This window comes from Typopeltis vanoorti, chromosome 10 (assembly GCF_054136105.1).
Source record: "Typopeltis vanoorti isolate ZY-2024b chromosome 10, IOZ_Tvanoo_1.0, whole genome shotgun sequence".
Taxonomy (NCBI): domain Eukaryota; kingdom Metazoa; phylum Arthropoda; class Arachnida; order Uropygi; family Thelyphonidae; genus Typopeltis; species Typopeltis vanoorti.
Window position 1 is genome coordinate 75697432 of NC_143558.1, and position 16829 is coordinate 75714260.

Here is a 16829-nt window from a genome sequence, read left to right on the forward strand (position 1 = left end):
ATGAGTTTTATAGGACTGACACTGAAGACTTTTTTTAGTACAAGTCAAGAAAGAAGAGACAGTGGTTCACCCACAGAAATTTGTGTGGTTAACAAGGGTGTTAGGATTAGTTTTGTTTGAAGGGCAGTGGATGTGTCATATTTTAATGAGCTTGATTTGCTCAAAATATGTTATTCCCCACTTATAATCCAAACTTGTTATATTAAGGACATTCATAAGATAATAATATATTTGATTTTATTTTTGTTGGTTAGAACATTTCAGATTTGTATCTGTGATGGTGCATTGACTTCAGGATCAACATGTGTTCTAAAGAATGAAGCCAAATGATATTAAAATTAATATATTTACTGTAAACATAATTATATACAACAGATAATACATACAAAAAATAATTAAATGGCCATTTTAATTAATAATTACACAGATAAGCTCAAAAATATTCTCTCATATTGTATTTGGACTTAAATTGCAGTTAAATTTAATATTGAGAGATAACATGAAATACTTTACAAAACAAACTGAACATAGGATTCAGCTAAAAGTTCTATAGTCCCACTTGGCCATATGAAAATTTCTTTTGCAGAATCTATTTTATCACAGTTCAATATAATTTTTTAATCACTCATTCAGTCTCTCTTAAATTCCCCAAACACAATAGCTAAAGATTCCCACTTTACCAATATACTTAAATATGTCTTCCAGTTTCCTTAATGCATCTATCTTTCAATTTTCTGAAGTAGGCATGAAGAATAACCAGTCAAATAATAGGAATATATTAATTGAACAGTTCCAAATGGATTTCCAATACATGGACTTATTACTGCAAATTCCATATTGCTCCTTTCAACAAATATCACTTGCTTTTCGTTAAGCACAAAATAGTCTCTTATACAAAGGCTTGATAATATCATACTACGACTTCTTCTTTCACTATGCCTTATCCCATGTTAAACGGGGTCAGCGCACCGATCTTTAACCTTCCTCTTCCAAGTTCTCTGGTCCAGAGCGTCCTTTGGACTCCATTCTTTCTCCCTAAGATCCTCTGTCACCTTATCCCTCCACTTGAGCTCGGGACTGCCTCTTTTCCTACTTCCCTCCAACTCCATATACTCCACTCATTTACCAACATACTCCTCACCCTTCCTCTCTACATGGCCAAACCACCTCAGCCTACTTTCTTGTATCTTCTTGCCAATTGGTCCCACCTTAACCATCCCTCTGATGTAGTCATTCCTTATCCTATCCTTCTTTGTCACACCACTCATCCATCTGAACATCCGCATCTCCGCTACCTCCATCTTCCTCTCCTGTGCCTTTGTTATAGGCCACATCTCCGCACCATGAAGCATCGCCGGCCTCACCACCATCTTATACAGCTTTCCTTTCCTCTTACAACTCACTCTCTTGTCGCACAGGACCCCGCTCATCTTCCTCCAGTTCATCCAGCTGCATGTTATTCGGTGCTGTATTTCCTCATCCAGGTCACCATTCCTCTCTACGACTGACCCAAGGTACTTGAATTTCTTCTCTGAAATTAGCCTTTCACCCTGAAGTCGTATGATCATATTGTTAGTTATCATAATCAATTATCCTGTAGACTGCACCATTGTTATTTATCATGTATTTTTATATACTTCCCTCTTTATGTATATTATTATTCTCTCTATATATAGTATATACTGATGAGGTGAAATAATATATAAATTCTCTTTTACTAACAATTATTTTTATTTTTGACTCCGAATGTCCCTATATGTTATTATATTTGCACAAAGAGTTCACTCCAATTGGTGCAATGACTTTAACTCACTCTTTCAGAATCCAACTAATCATTGACTCAATACCAAGTACAAAATAAACTCATTTAATAAAACTAAAACAATATATATATACACTTCTAGTAATAATACATAACTATAACTATAGATTATATGGATCCAAGGCCTTATTTAAAAATATAAACTTACTCTTAAGACTAAACACTTTTTCTTTCACAATCACAAAAAAAATGTTCATAGTCTTTTTCTCTTTCTGTTAAGGCTCTTTTCCAGAAGTTACAAGGTTCTGTACTTCATTATCAGGATCCTTTTCATCAATCAATATAACACACAAAGTCTTCTTGACTAAATCCTGTTTTCCTTTTAGTAGTAATACTCATCAGATCAGGCACCTTTAATACCTAAAAAATCTTCTTAATCAATATATTGTCCAAACTTTCACTTTCAGGCATTCTTAATACTTATAAAACTTCCTTATCAATATTTTCTCTAAGAAAAACATTCACTTTAGAATGTAAGCAACAAGTTCTCCTTTCATTCACAATACTAAATTGACAGTCTTAACTTATTCCACCTTAAAAACTTACAGTTTCAAGATTTCCTTTTATTCATTACTTATTTCTCCTTGAAACCTAATATATCCACTATTCCTTTTTCGGAATACACTATAAAATATCTTCCGACTGCCACACACAAAACAAATATCAAGTTCCTTCTAACTTGAATATTTACCGGCCAATTTATAAAAACTTGCAGTTTCAAGATTTCCTTTTATTTCTTTACTTATTCCTGCTTGAAACCTATTATTTTCACTATTCCCTTTTTCGGAATACATTATGAAATTTCCTTCTGACTACCGCACAAAAAAAAATCAAGTTCCTTCCAACTTGAATATTCCTCGGCCAGTTTATAAAAAACTTCCGAACGCTCTCTTGTTTACAACTGTAACTTGGATACGCAACGCTTTCCTTGTCAGCTGTCAATCACACATCAAGTTCTCTCCGGGAGCATGCGCACTCCACAAAAGTCAGAAACTGCACTGCAATAAAATGGCTAACTCGCTGTATCCATCAGCGCTAAGAGAAAGTCTTTCACAAACACAAAATTCAACATTTTAAAATACAACAAACTTTCTTATAAGTAACACAAATAATCAGTTTAGTAAGTACTTCAATATTTTTTACTTCTTTACATGTTACTTCTAATATAACATTTTCATAACGAGCACATCACAAGTGCAGACACTGCGTGTATGAAAACAAAAACTAACAAGCATAATTAATACGTAAAAATATTCAGAATTTTTAATATGATTATTTTTACAATATCCTCGTCACTCCCCGTTGACATATATTCAGTCTTCTCCCAGTTAATTTTCATGCTTCTCTCCTCCAATACCTTTTCCACTCTTCCAGGGTATTTTCAAGCTTCTCTCTCTCGGGATGATTTGCATAGAACAATGTCGTCAGCAAACAGCATGCTCCATGTGCCTCCTTCTTGACATCCTCCACTAGTACATCCATGACCAGGTCAAAGAGGTAGGGGCCTCAGAACTGACCCTTGGTGTAGCCCTACGACAATGGGGAATCCTTCTGTTATGCCGACACTAGACCTGACCTGAGTTTCTGTTCCCTCATACATCTCCTTCACCAACCTCACGTACTTCTCCGACACCCTCCCCTTCTTCCTCATACCTCCTGCCTGGCCACTGTCATATGCCTTTTCCAGGTCTATAAACACCATGTGCAGCTCCACTTGCGTCCCTCTATATTTCTATATCAATCGCCTTATCGCAAATATCGCATCCGTTGTCCCTCTTCCTGGCATAAATCCAAACTGCTCCTCACCAATTTTTGTTTCCTGCCATATCATCCCTTCAATTACTCTTTCCCATATCTTCAATGTGTGTGACATCAGCTTGATCCCCTCTATAGTTGCCACAGTCTTGAACATCTCCTCTTCCTTTGTAGATTGGGACGAGAATACTTTTCCTCCATTCCTCTGGTATCTTTTCCTGTTTGGCTATTTTCATCATCAGATCCCATAACATATTCACGCCTTCATTGCCCAAACTTTTCCACACTTCCCCAGGTATCTGGTCTTCCCCTACAGCCTTTCCATTCTTCATTTTTCTCAGTATCCAATCTACTTCCTCTCTACTTATGTCTTGCACCGGTCTCTCGTTTGCCTCTCCATCCTCACACCTCTCTCTCGGATTTCGGAAATATTCTTTCCTGATTTTGTCCTCCTCTTGTAATACTACTCCTGAGGCATCCTTTATCTGCTTGACTGATGTTATGTCTTTCAAGGCCTTATCTCTGGCTTTCGCTATTCTCAACAACTGAGCTTCGCCACCATTTCTCTCCAGTTCTTCATAAACCTCATCAACTGCCCTCGCTTTTGCCCTTGCCACAGCTCTCTTTGCATTTTTCTTCGCTAATCTATATGCCTCCTTGTCGGAGGCATAATATCATACTGTACTTCAATTATCAACTTCAGTTGCATATCCTTGGAGAGAGAGAGTAATTATATGAAACCTTCCCAAGATTAGTGAACCTAACTCTGTAGTTCATTAAACCTCTTTTGGTTCTCCTTCCTTCCTTGCTTGACTTCTGTTTACTTCCTGGCATGTCTTACCGAGATTCAAAGCAAAACTCAAGTGACAAAATGGCTACTGTTGCTACAGTGCTCACAAGTTGTACAGCAATAGTGACATACGAACACTACTGTAACACAAACCTACAAATAATATACATATATTTCTGTGCTATTCTCTAAAGATTACAACATGCAGTAAGCAACATTACTACTTATAACTACAGTTAAGTTTCTTTTATATCACTACTGCTTAATCGCATGGCGGCTCTGGTAATACTAAACATATAACTGCATTACTAAATGCGAACAAATCACATATATACTGTATATGCATATTTTTAGATTACTTTATCACATAATAAAATGTATTCCTCATTAAATAAAACTTTCACTAAACATATATAAAATGAAAAAATTTATCTGATATTTTTACAAATGGATGGAATGGGTTGCCAGAAGTGGTTTTAAGTACATCAGTAGTGAATGAGTTTAAGGAGAGGCATGATAGGCATTATGTGAACAATGCATTTCCCACAATGAGTCTTCTGACTTAATTGAGATGCCTGTATAATAACAATAATCATAATAATAAGGATAGGATGTAACAATGGGATGTTGGTTATTAGGAAAGGCTGTGTTGGTTTGGACAATGATAAGGAAACTCTAGACCAGTAGTTCTTAACCTTTTCAAAATCATGGAACACTTTTGATTATAAGAAAAATGTGGGGAACACCAAAAGCATTACCATAATAAAACAATAAAAATATGCATGGACTTTACTTTTATAAAAATGAACTTATTTTAATGCGATACTTGAGCTTGTCAGCTTTTGCAGATTTCAGTAATATCTGGTCTAATATGTGATATAGCTACCCTCATCTCTTTGTCTATATTAGTAAGTCTTTTAAGTTTTTATATGGGTTAATCTTGAGAAACCGAGCTCACACAAATATGATGTTGAAAACTAACAGAATTTTCAGTGCTCTTGTGGAGAGAGAGAGCTGGATATTTGGCTTGGACAAAAATCCAAAATTCTCAAAAGTTATTTCACAGAATTTCATTTTTAGAGTACGATCCGTTGACAAGGTAACTAATTGTTCTTCTTATAACGAAAATCCACAACTCTATGTATTAACTGTGCCAAATGGATTTTGTATCCAATCATAATTGTGTGTATTTAAGGAAGGAAAGTAATTTGAAATCTTTTCTTTCAATATTGTTAATTGTTCTGTTATAACGGAAATAATTCCCTTAACATTTTTATTCAGAGTAGCCAATTACACTCAGAACTGTATCGTGATATATTTCACCGGCAGAACACTTGCAACCAGTTCGCGGAATACTGGTTAAGAACCACTGCTCTAGACAGTCGATAGACAAGTATAAGGCATTATAAGTATGGAAGATTGCAATCTTGGTTATTAGGAAAGGCTGAGTGAGTGTGAATTATAGAGCACAACGAATAGGAAGAGGAGCATTGATAAGACATTCAAGTTGGTAAGAGGATTTCACCTAATTATTACAGAAGGGATTATTCATCGAGAGAGAGAGAGAGAGAGAGGAAGAATGAAAGGCATCTCTGAAAATTGTATAAGAGTATGTTTTTTTTTTTTACACTGCAAGTGCTATGCAAATGGAACAATGCTGAAGGATGTTGTGAATGCAGAAAGTGTGAATCAGTTCAAAGTAAAATATGACTGAGGTAGGAACTCCAGTAGTGATACAATGGTGTCCTGTTAGGAGTAATATCAATGTCCGCGTGGTTAGCCTAGTGGCTTTGCACTTCACAACCATATGCCTGGGGAAGGAGTGTCCTAGGTTCGATTCCTGTCAATGACGTAAGGAGCTTAAGGATCTTCCTCAGCCATAGCCAAAAGTTAGCCGGTCTTGGGCATGGACAGCAGGGGTTTTTCCGCCAGTTTATCTGGTGTTTTTCATCCCGCAAGCAGGCAAACCGATCTGAGGACACACGGATTACAGTCAGGAATACTGACGCAGCCATAAGTCTGATTCGTCAGCCTATGCCGGTTCCTGAGCCCAGATAAAATTTGGGGGGGGGAGACTAGATGGTACTGTGAACTCCCATAAAAAGGGGGAACGCAGTATCACATGAAATTTATTTAGTAATATCAATTAATGGAACATAAAAACACTAAATTAGGAATTAAAAATGATATTTTTAATTCATTCATATTTTTTAGTTCATTCCAGGCTCATCCCAGCTTCTATTCACTTTACATCAATTCTGATCTCCAATCTACAAAATAAGCATTCTTTTCTTTGATGCCATGTCCTGTATGAAGAAATATTTAATGAATATGAAGTTCTTTCTGTTACTTTTTTATTGATGCATATCAAAACTTGCATAAACACCTATTAGATTAACTTGTGCCCATTCCATCCATCCACAAGTTATTCCTGGACTACAACTGGATGAAGTTATTGAATTTTTGTACTTGGAATCCTTGCAAAGATTTGAACCATTTGCAGAGGAACAAATTAACAATCTGTTTTCAAATTATATAACAAAATTGAGCTGGCCCATTCTGGATGAAATTAAATAAAATTTGATATTGAACTGTTAATAATATTTATGTGTATCCCATTAATGAAAAGCTGTAAGCCTATAAAAATATTGCAGATGGGTTATAGGTTGAAAATCTGGAAACCTTGTTTGATAGACCAAACATGGAACTCTTTCAAGCACTTCAGGCCTCCAATAAGCAAGGTGGTGGTCTCACAGAGGGTAATGAAATTCATCTACTACCTAAGGACATTCACAAAAACATTGAAGTCTACAGCAAAATTTGAACCCAAAGCATATTGGCTGGACAGTGGAAATGCTATTCACTTGAGTGAATTGTTTGACAGAGGAATTTAAAAAATTTCATCAATGAAAAGCTGTAGACCTAGAAAGTGTGCTATGGATCAGATAATATAGAAATTCGGTTTTGGTGCACAAACATGGAACCTCAAGCTTTTTTGAGGCCTTCAAACAAGCAGGTTGGCAGAAGTCTCTCACTAGGCAATGAAATAGATCTACCACTTAAAGACATCTACAACAGGACTGAACAAAGCCTACTATGCTAGAATCCTACTGTGAAGACTGGAGGTGCTACCCATTCAGCTAACCAGGATGGCAAACATTTTCTAATTTTAATTAAAAATCTTAATTAAATGTTATGCTGTTTCAAATCAGACCATTTGTAATGGCAAAATCAGGCAATGAAAAATTATGTCTATAGTGTATATTTCAAAAACAGCTCTTATAGTAAACTGAAGTGATAACAATGTCACTATACAAGAATGCTATTAATACACAATTGAATCTGTGTATTATGGCCTTCAATCATTTTCTTACTTTTTTTTTTTTTAAATCTTAAAAAAAGTTTTAATATTAAAAATAGAGGATATTAAAGATCCATCCTTATTTCATAACCAAATAAATATAGAAACTGAAAGTTTTGAAAATTGACTAGAGAGCTTATAAGAATACAATCCTTGGCATCAGAGTTGCCTAGCTTGCATTACTTAAACCACTACCCAAGCACATCCTCATTCAATAGCAAAGTAATTCAATGTCCAAGAATGGTATTTTTCACAAGTGAACTCTCAGTAGGCGCTTAAATGTAATTATCAAAAAGAAGAGCCAAGAGGCTTCATGTCATCACTGTGAAATGAATAGAAATAGGTGATAATAAGGATCCTTATTTCATAGCTGAATAAATAAATATAGGAAGTGAAAGTTTTCAAAATAGCAGCCGATTTATTAAAACAAATTATGATATTTAAATTATTTCCATCATGCTATGGTTTGATCAATTTTTTATTATCTTCATATAACAGTGTGCTAGAATCTTCTAATTTTATTATTTAAGTTTTTATGATACAGAGGCACTGCCATAAATCAGTTCTTTCTCAAACTGTTCAGCTTTTAAACTCCCTTGAATAGACATGCAGTTTGGATTAAATACTGAATATGCACTAATTTCTCCTTGCTTCCTGGGTGTACTACGGAAATTTTTGTACATCATATAGAAAACAGAGCATACAAAAAATACTGCACCAAATTCCAGCATTAAAAAGAATAACATAAGCAGACACCATAAAATGCACTTCAGAAATATTTCAAGGATGTTTAACTTATTATAAGAGAAGGAAAATGTGCTAGCTTGGTCACATTGAAGCTCTGGATGGCTATATATTTGTCTTCTGTTAGATGAGTTGCAGTTAAGGCTTTCTTCTTCTTCATCTGGTTTTTTCTGAAAAATAAAATATAACAAACTGAGTTTCAGAAATAAATAGAAATAAAAAGAATTCTAACTGCATGTACTTATTCAAACAAAGCTGGTTCAATATAAATATACAAATGCTATAAGAGATTTATTTTGTATTTCACATTTCTGTTAATCTATTTTGCTGGTTATCAAAGCAAATATATGAATATATATATAAAGATATATATTAACAATTTCCTTAAGTTACGATAAAGAGCCAAGAGGCTATTTTTTTTTCCGGCGGCGTAAATTAAGTTCAGGGGATAATAAATCCCTCATTATTTTAATGTAAAACTAATAAATCTCCTAAGAACTGCGTTTTACATTATGAGAAAATATTAAGGATAGTGATGGAGCTTGGTCCACCTTTGCTCCTAGTTGCCCTAGTGTGTGTTGTACTACCCAGGTGTTGACTTATGCTTGGACTCGCCGATAGTTCTTTGGCATGAAACTCTTCGATTTCCGAGTTTTGTATCTGGCTTTAAAATAATGAGGGATTTATTATCCCCTGAACTTAATTTCCTTAAGTGTCGTCATTCTTGGTAGGAACACTTACAGAAATTACTTAAATATAAAGAGCCAACAGGCTTCATTTCGGTGATATAAACATTAATTAAAGACAAAAAAAAAACAAAAACTTAAAGAAATGTTTCCGTAAGTGTTCAACCTGCAGCTTTCAGTGCCCATCTGCTCTGGGCACTGGAAGCTGCAGGTTGAATCCTACTATGAATGTCTTTGGATAGTAGATTTTCATTACCTGGTGTAATGAAAATCTACCACCTTATTAACAAAATGCATGTTTAGTCTTCTAAGGAAGAGTTCCTGTATTAACTCTTGGATCATCCATATAGTACTTAATGTGTTCTAAAGACTTACAACTTGCAGCAAGTGGAACTGCCATAACAATAGCATGAAAAATAATATACATATAATATTAAGTACAAAATATGCTACTAGTATGCTAGCTAGCACAAACTTTTAAAATTATATATAAAATATTAAATTCAACATTCATGTTATACGGGGGGGGGGGGGGCTGAAAAGTTCTGATAAAATCCTAGAACAGAAAATGATATTAAAGCAAATGATATAACCACAAGAAACAACACATCTTAAAACCCTTTAACTGCCATGTTTCATCAACTTGTAATAATTTGTTCTTTTTTCTTTTAGGCTATATAAGAAGACGTGCCAGAGGTTTTAAAGAAATTCAAAGATACAGAGATGTGTGCCATCATCAAGTTTTTCGTGCTGCAAGAAAAGTCTGCAACTGAGATCCACCAAATTTTGTGTGAGACTTTAGGGGACTGTGCCTGAGCATATCCAGCAGTTCCCAGATGGGTGACCAAGTTTAAAACCGAGCATCGTGAGATAACAGACATCCTCAGAATAGGTTGACCTTCCAGAGTGATCACACCTGAAAACCTCGATAAAGTGCCATGATCCTCGATGACAGATGAAAACCAGCCAAAAACATTGCAAAGATTCTGGGGATATCCAGGGAACAAGTTGGGATCATTATGCACCAACATTTGGACACGCAGAAGCTCTAAACAAAGTGGGTCCCCAAATGTTTGAATGCCGACCAAAAGAGATAACGTGTGATGTCATCTCAAGAGATTTTGGGTCATTTTCAGAAATCAGGTGCAAATTTTTTGACTTATTGTGACTGTTGATGAAACATGGCTTCATCACTAAGACCCAGAGACCAAACAACAGTCAATGAAGTAGAAATACAAAGATTCTCCTCCATGGTCAAAAAGGTTCCAAACCCAAAAGTCAGCAGGGAAGGATCTTGCCATTTGTTTTTCCTTACCAATTACCTCAAAATAGCAAAACTGTTACAGCAGCAGTTTATTCAACAGCTCTGAAGGAAATGAAGGAAAAAACACTGCAGGAAACTGAGCAGAGGTGTGTTGCTTTTACAGGACAATGCACCTGCTTACACTGCTCATGAAGCCCAACAGACAATACACAACTTGGGCTTTCAATGCCTGTCTCACTCACCCTATTGACCAGACGTGGCCCATCTGACTATTTCCTATTCCCAAATTTAAAAAAATACTTGAAACAAACAAAATTTACCACAAATGAAGTCATATCTGCAGTTGAGGACTGGCTTGTGCAACAAAGGAAAGACTTTTTCTCTCAGAGGATTGCAAAAGATGCAGCAACGTTGTAACGAGCGTAACAAATTGTAACACTTCATGAAGAATATGTACGAGAGTGGGCTGAAAAGTTCTCAGCCTTGACCACAGATGGCAACACTATTGGCAAGATTTTTTTTTTTTTTCTAAGTTGGTACATCTGTCATAAGCATCCATGTAAAATTGCAAGTCATTCTATCAAGTAGTTTTTTTTATACAGCTGTCTGAAGCAAAATTGTTGTCTATATCCCTTGAAATGGATAAAATTGAGTATTGTGCAATTATAACATTCTTTGTAAAAGAAGGTTTAACGCCAAAAGAAATTCATTCAATGTTCATAAAAGTTTATGGGTGCTCTTCTCCTTCATTTTTGACAATTAAGAAATGGGCTGCCGAGTTTAAACATGGCCATACCAGCCTTGAAGATGATCCACGTGAAGGATGTCCAAAAAGTGTAGCAACACCAGAAATTATTGATCAAGTGCACAATGTGGTATTAGATGACCGGTGAGTCAAAGTGCATGAAATTGCTGAGACTATAGGCATTTCAAAAAAACATGTAGGATATATTTTGCACGAATAATTGCAAATGAAAAAAGCTTTGTGCAAGATGGGTGTCGCGCTTGCTCACAGCAGATCAAAAATGCACTCACATGAAAATCTTTGAACAGCACTTGGAGCATTTTAACAAGAATAAAACTAATTTTGTGCGTTGATTTATTATTATGGATGAGACTTGGATTCACCATTACACAGAATCCAAACAGCAGTCAAAATAGTGGACAGAAGCCGGTTGTTCAGTACCAAAGAAGACAAAGTCAGTTCCATCAGCAGGAAAGGTCATGGCATCAGTGTTTTGGGATGCATTTTGTTTATTTATTATCTTGAAAAGGGTAAAACAATAACCAGGTAATATTATTCCAATCTTTTAACCAGACTAGACAAAAAAATTCGTGAAAAAAAATCCAGTTTGCAGAAGAAAAAAAATCATCTTTCATCAGGACAATTCACCTGCCCAAAAAGGTGTTTTTTTCAATGGGAAAATTAAGATCTGCACTACGAATTATTGGAACATCCACCCTATTCTCCAGATTTGGCTCCCTCTGACTTCTATCTCTTCCCAAAACTAAAACTTTTACTCACTGTCAGCGTTTTTCTTCGAATTAAGAGGTGATTGCAGCTGTGGAGGGGTATTTTGCATATCTTACTGAGAACCACCACAGGAACGGGATAATGGCATGGGAGCATTGCTGGAATAAATGTATTAGTCTTAAGGGAGATTATGTTGAAAAATAAAAATAATTTTGAAATTATAAATTCGTTTTTTCATTGTTGGCTTCGTAGAATATGCATCTTGAAGAAGGTTTTTCCATTGGTTACAAAGTAAATTATATTCTCATGTAATCCTTTACTCAAATGTAAACAAACATAATGCAAAACACAACCTCTTGGACATGTATGCATTAAGAGAGGGTCACTAACCAGACTTTCAACCTTTATTGAAGTCTCATCAGCGGAAGCCAAACCCAGGAAGATACCAAGGTTCCTAATGCAAAATCATATATTTTTGAGTAAGGGATTAAAATAAGAATATAATTTCTTGGAAAACATGATTATTTACTTAAATATAAAGAGCTAATAAGCTTCATTTCAGCGATATAAACAATATTTTAAATTAAGGGGATATAAAATCCACATTGTTTTAAAACCAAATACTCACATAGCTACTCACTGATGAGGCCTCAAAAAAGGCTGAAACCAGTCTGGGTAGTGACCTCCCTCCATAATGTAATAACAGCATACATTTCCTAGGAAATGTGTTTTTACATTATGGAAAATACCTAAGAATAGTGATCTGAACTTTCCCCACCTTTGCAACGAGTTGTCCGATATTGTACTGCGTACTAGGGTCACTTGCATTAGCTCACGCTAGTGATTGCCGAAACTTTATAGGTTACTATATTCGGCATGAAACTCTCTGATTCCAATCTTTGAGTTTCTTATTCGGTTTTAAAACAATGTGGATTTTATATCCCCTTAATTTAAAATGATTATTTACTTTATAACAAAGTGGAAAAACCTGCTACAAGTATCTCTGATCCAGAATATAAATTGACACACCCTTTTACTACTTGTGTATGAGAACATACTTGTGTATGTTTATATGCGTTGTTAATTCCGTAAACTAATTACCAGTTATGTCTGACCAACGTATAAGCCTTGCTACTAGAATTGTGTATGAGAAATATATGATTTCTGTATTAATTCAACCTAGGTATCTTTCTGGTTCTGGCTTCCACTGTGAGATCTCAATAAAGGTCAAACCAGTCTACATAATGACTTTCCCTTAATGCTTAGCATGATACAGATTCAAGAAGATGTGTGCTTTGCATTATGTAATACAAAGACAATTGATGTAAATTGTCTTTGTATTACATAGACAATGGATGAGAATTAACTTAGTCATAAAGATTCTTTATGCATGAACTTTGTTTACACTTGGATAAAGGATTAAACAAGAACATAATTCAATACAATATAACAAATTTGCCTATATTTTTAAGGGGCACTCCTGGCGTGGAAACACAGTTTATTTCTGTGATTAAATATTAAGATATAAATTATATATATCTTCAGTCATATTAAAAAGTGATAACATGAAAGATATTTTTAGACATACCTTAGGGAAGATCTTCGCATTCTTGATTGGTTGATTTTAAACTTTTTTGGGGCATAATTTTGGTAGATCACATTAGCAGATATAAACTCATAACCGAATACTTAAAAGAATAATAAATTACAAGAAACAAACTCACGAGAATAACAATTTACAGGAAGAATTTAAAAACCTTAAAGTAGATTAAAAAAAAAAAAAGAAATTTTTTACTAGAATAAAGTAAATTATTCTATAAAATAAATAAAGGAAAAGGAATAAAATAAAGATAAAAATATATGGAAAGTTTTAAAAAAAACTAACAAACAGAGGAATACATATTGTGTGATATAATGAACTTTCATGAAGAATGAACAATATATATTACGGTGTATGGGCCATTTCAACTGGGAGTTGTCTTCAGAGTGAGGAAAAATAATGAAAGGTTTCATTAGTTTCACAAAATACCTATAGAAAAGACAAAACAGAAACCAAACATCCATGAGTGAGTGAATGGATGGAATCTCCAAAAGAAGGGTCATCAGTTAATCAAACTGTACTTTTTCCAGACAGCATTAAAGCATTCTTAGAGAAGTTTCAGATGAGCCACTCTGCATGTGCAAATAGCATTCCAAAATTAGGGAGATTTGGGATTTCTACCGTTGCAGCTGAGCAATGTCTTGAACAAAAAAATACACCTAACTTTTTTTTTGGATGCTGAAGAAGCTATGGTTAAGATGTGTTTCTGCAAGGAAAGGGCAGAAGTCAGCCAAAGAAGAGACTGTGTTTGGATAACTGGGTATTATTAAAAGTAAGGGGAAGTGAAGTGATATCCTTCTTGTGAAAAATAAGACAGGACTGTCATTTGGTAGCATTAAAATTCATGTAGTTATCCTTGACCAATTAAAGAATAGCAAGTGATTCAAAAGTTGAAGGCATTGGTCTTGAAGATTTGAATTTTTGTGCATTACAAAGTTTGTCAAATGAAGAGGAATGGAGTGCACTGTCATCAGCAAAACTAAGAACAGGATTTGAAGCCAGTAAGAGGACGTCATTTATGTATAGGATGAAGAGGGTGGATAAAAGTACACACTCATGGAGAAATCAGAGAGAAAGCTATCTACCATGATACACAGTGGCAATTAGAGAAGGAGCTGGTGAGGGATAGAAGGCAGACCACGATTTAATTCAGAAGTAATCAAATGTCCTAGAAATGTCACGAGCAACCAGTACTGTCATTAGATTATATACCACTCCTAGGCAAGCATTATTTTTCTGACCCTAGGTTGAAGAAAATATGTTACAAAAATGAAAAAAGTTTTTATGGTTGAGATACTATTTTGCCACCCTCCAAACATGCAGCTCCTAATCATTTCCTTAGCTGCTTAGTGGGTTACAACAATCCTGAAAGCAACCATGTGAGTTTCTTCCAATATAGTCAAAAGTGGGGATGTCTAGAAAACTGACTATAGACCAAGAATGGTAGAATCCATATTGCTGTTCACTAATCAGCCAGTGGTCCTCAGTGAAGAAGTTAGATGGAGTATGGAGTAAGAGCAATTACACAACAGTGTATTGGCTGACTTATCACCCTCCTCCTTTTTTTTGGATTAAGCTGAACATATGAGTTTCATTCATGTAGGGATAGATACTAGTCAAGCAGGAATGATGGTAAAGGCAATATATATAGCCATTAATTGTGGGATGCAAGTTGTTGGTTGTTGCACAAGAGGAGAGGACCCCTTCCACCATCAGAACCAAGTGACTTGCTGGTGTCTGAGCTATTTAGGCTTCTTCTGATGAGACTAAAAGAATATGGGATAGGCCATTCTTAATGCAGGAGGTAATTTGTAATGTCATCAATGCAGGAAGTATAAAAACAAATTATGCCAGGAGGTCTGCCTTATCACTCATCCTGATGGAATGATATTGTGATCATATCATCAGGATGAGTGATAGGGTGAGAACATGGAAAAACAATTATACCTCCAATATCCATGGCAAGAGAAATGACCAGAAGGATGTTGAAGTTTTGAATTAAATTATGGCTGAATCAGCTAAGTCAGTGAGGCAAGTACTATGGCAGCCAATCATGTGTGTCTAATTTGCTTGTTTTGCAGGATGGAAAGTTCTACCACCTTCCTATGAGACAAGCTAGAAGGCTCTAGTACCATATGAACAGAAGCAAGGTTTCTGCATTCTACAATTTCAAAATCAGATTTGGATTTAAGAGATTTTGAAATTGCAGAATCCTTCTTCTTGTCAGAGAGCACCCAACTTAGAATCATTATTATTTCATGATATCTCCAAGGAGTCTAAAGACTCATCACAAGTATTTTTTGTCTATAAACTGCATGTGTCCTGAAGGCCGATTTGTCTATATGCGGGATGAAAAACTCGAGTTTCTGGGAGAAAAAAAACCTGCTACCTCTGTATGAGATCGGCTAACTCACCTTCAATTGAAAACAACCATATAAAAATTCCTCCCATCATGACAATCGAACTTAGGCTTTTTCCAATCAGAGGACGCAACATATCATCGTTCTTACAATTGTGCTACGGAGGCACTTATAAAAGTTCCTCTAGTCAGCGACTAGAATCGAACTTACAATACTCTCTCTTTGGGCAATTTAGCACTGTGGAAGGCACACGCCATCTCCATTGAGCTATACAGGCACTCAATTTTGCCCAACTTTGACCTTCTCTGGTTGAAAATCTCTCTTCTGCACTCAGTCATATTCATTTGCTGTCTCTGTTGCTCCCCTGATGCCACCAACCACTCTGAGGTATTTAATTTCCTCTCCTTAAACATTGATTTTCTCCAGTCCCACTTCCGTAGCAATGAAATCATCCTCCTAGAATATTTTCATGTCCACAACACCAACTGGCTTTCCCTCCTCCAGTTGTACAAATCAGGCAGGCAATGATGCTGAAACATTTGCAATCACCAATGACCTGACACAAATTGTTCTCTTGCAACCAGAATACCAAATACCCTAGATCTCTTCCTCACCAATGACCCTTCCATATACGTGAATGTTGTGCCCCCCCACCCCCTTAGGTAATTCGACTACAAGTTTAATGTGCTCACCTAATCTCCCATACAACGTTTACACAGCGACTCCCATACAACAGTAGTTTGTCATTATAACAGTGCCAAGTTGAATAGCCTCCATGACTTCTGTCTCATTCCCATGGCTGTACTATTTTTTCTAGCCTTACAGCCTAAACATATGCACTGAATGTATCACTAAAGTAATCCTTACTATTATGGAAACATACATTCCCCACAATTGCTGTCCCGTACTAAACCCTACTAAAAAGATGTGTCAAGGTTCTACAAATAAAAAATCAAGCATACCAAAACTGACT

General features: G+C 35.6%; 1 protein-coding gene across 2 annotated transcripts in view; it reads right to left on the reverse strand.

Moving 5' to 3' along the window:
* The window catches only part of Saysd1 (SAYSVFN motif domain containing 1), an 80710-nt gene that overhangs the window by 47007 nt on the left and 16874 nt on the right, over window positions 1–16829 (reverse strand). The window contains exon 2 of one of the 2 annotated variants that reach the window (XM_090399146.1): window positions 8524–8642. In XM_090399146.1, coding sequence (XP_090255272.1) covers window positions 8524–8642 — 119 coding nt within the window. Of the gene's footprint in view, window positions 1–327; window positions 8643–16829 lie in introns of those variants that run through there. The other variant, XM_090399145.1, reaches the window with a different exon arrangement.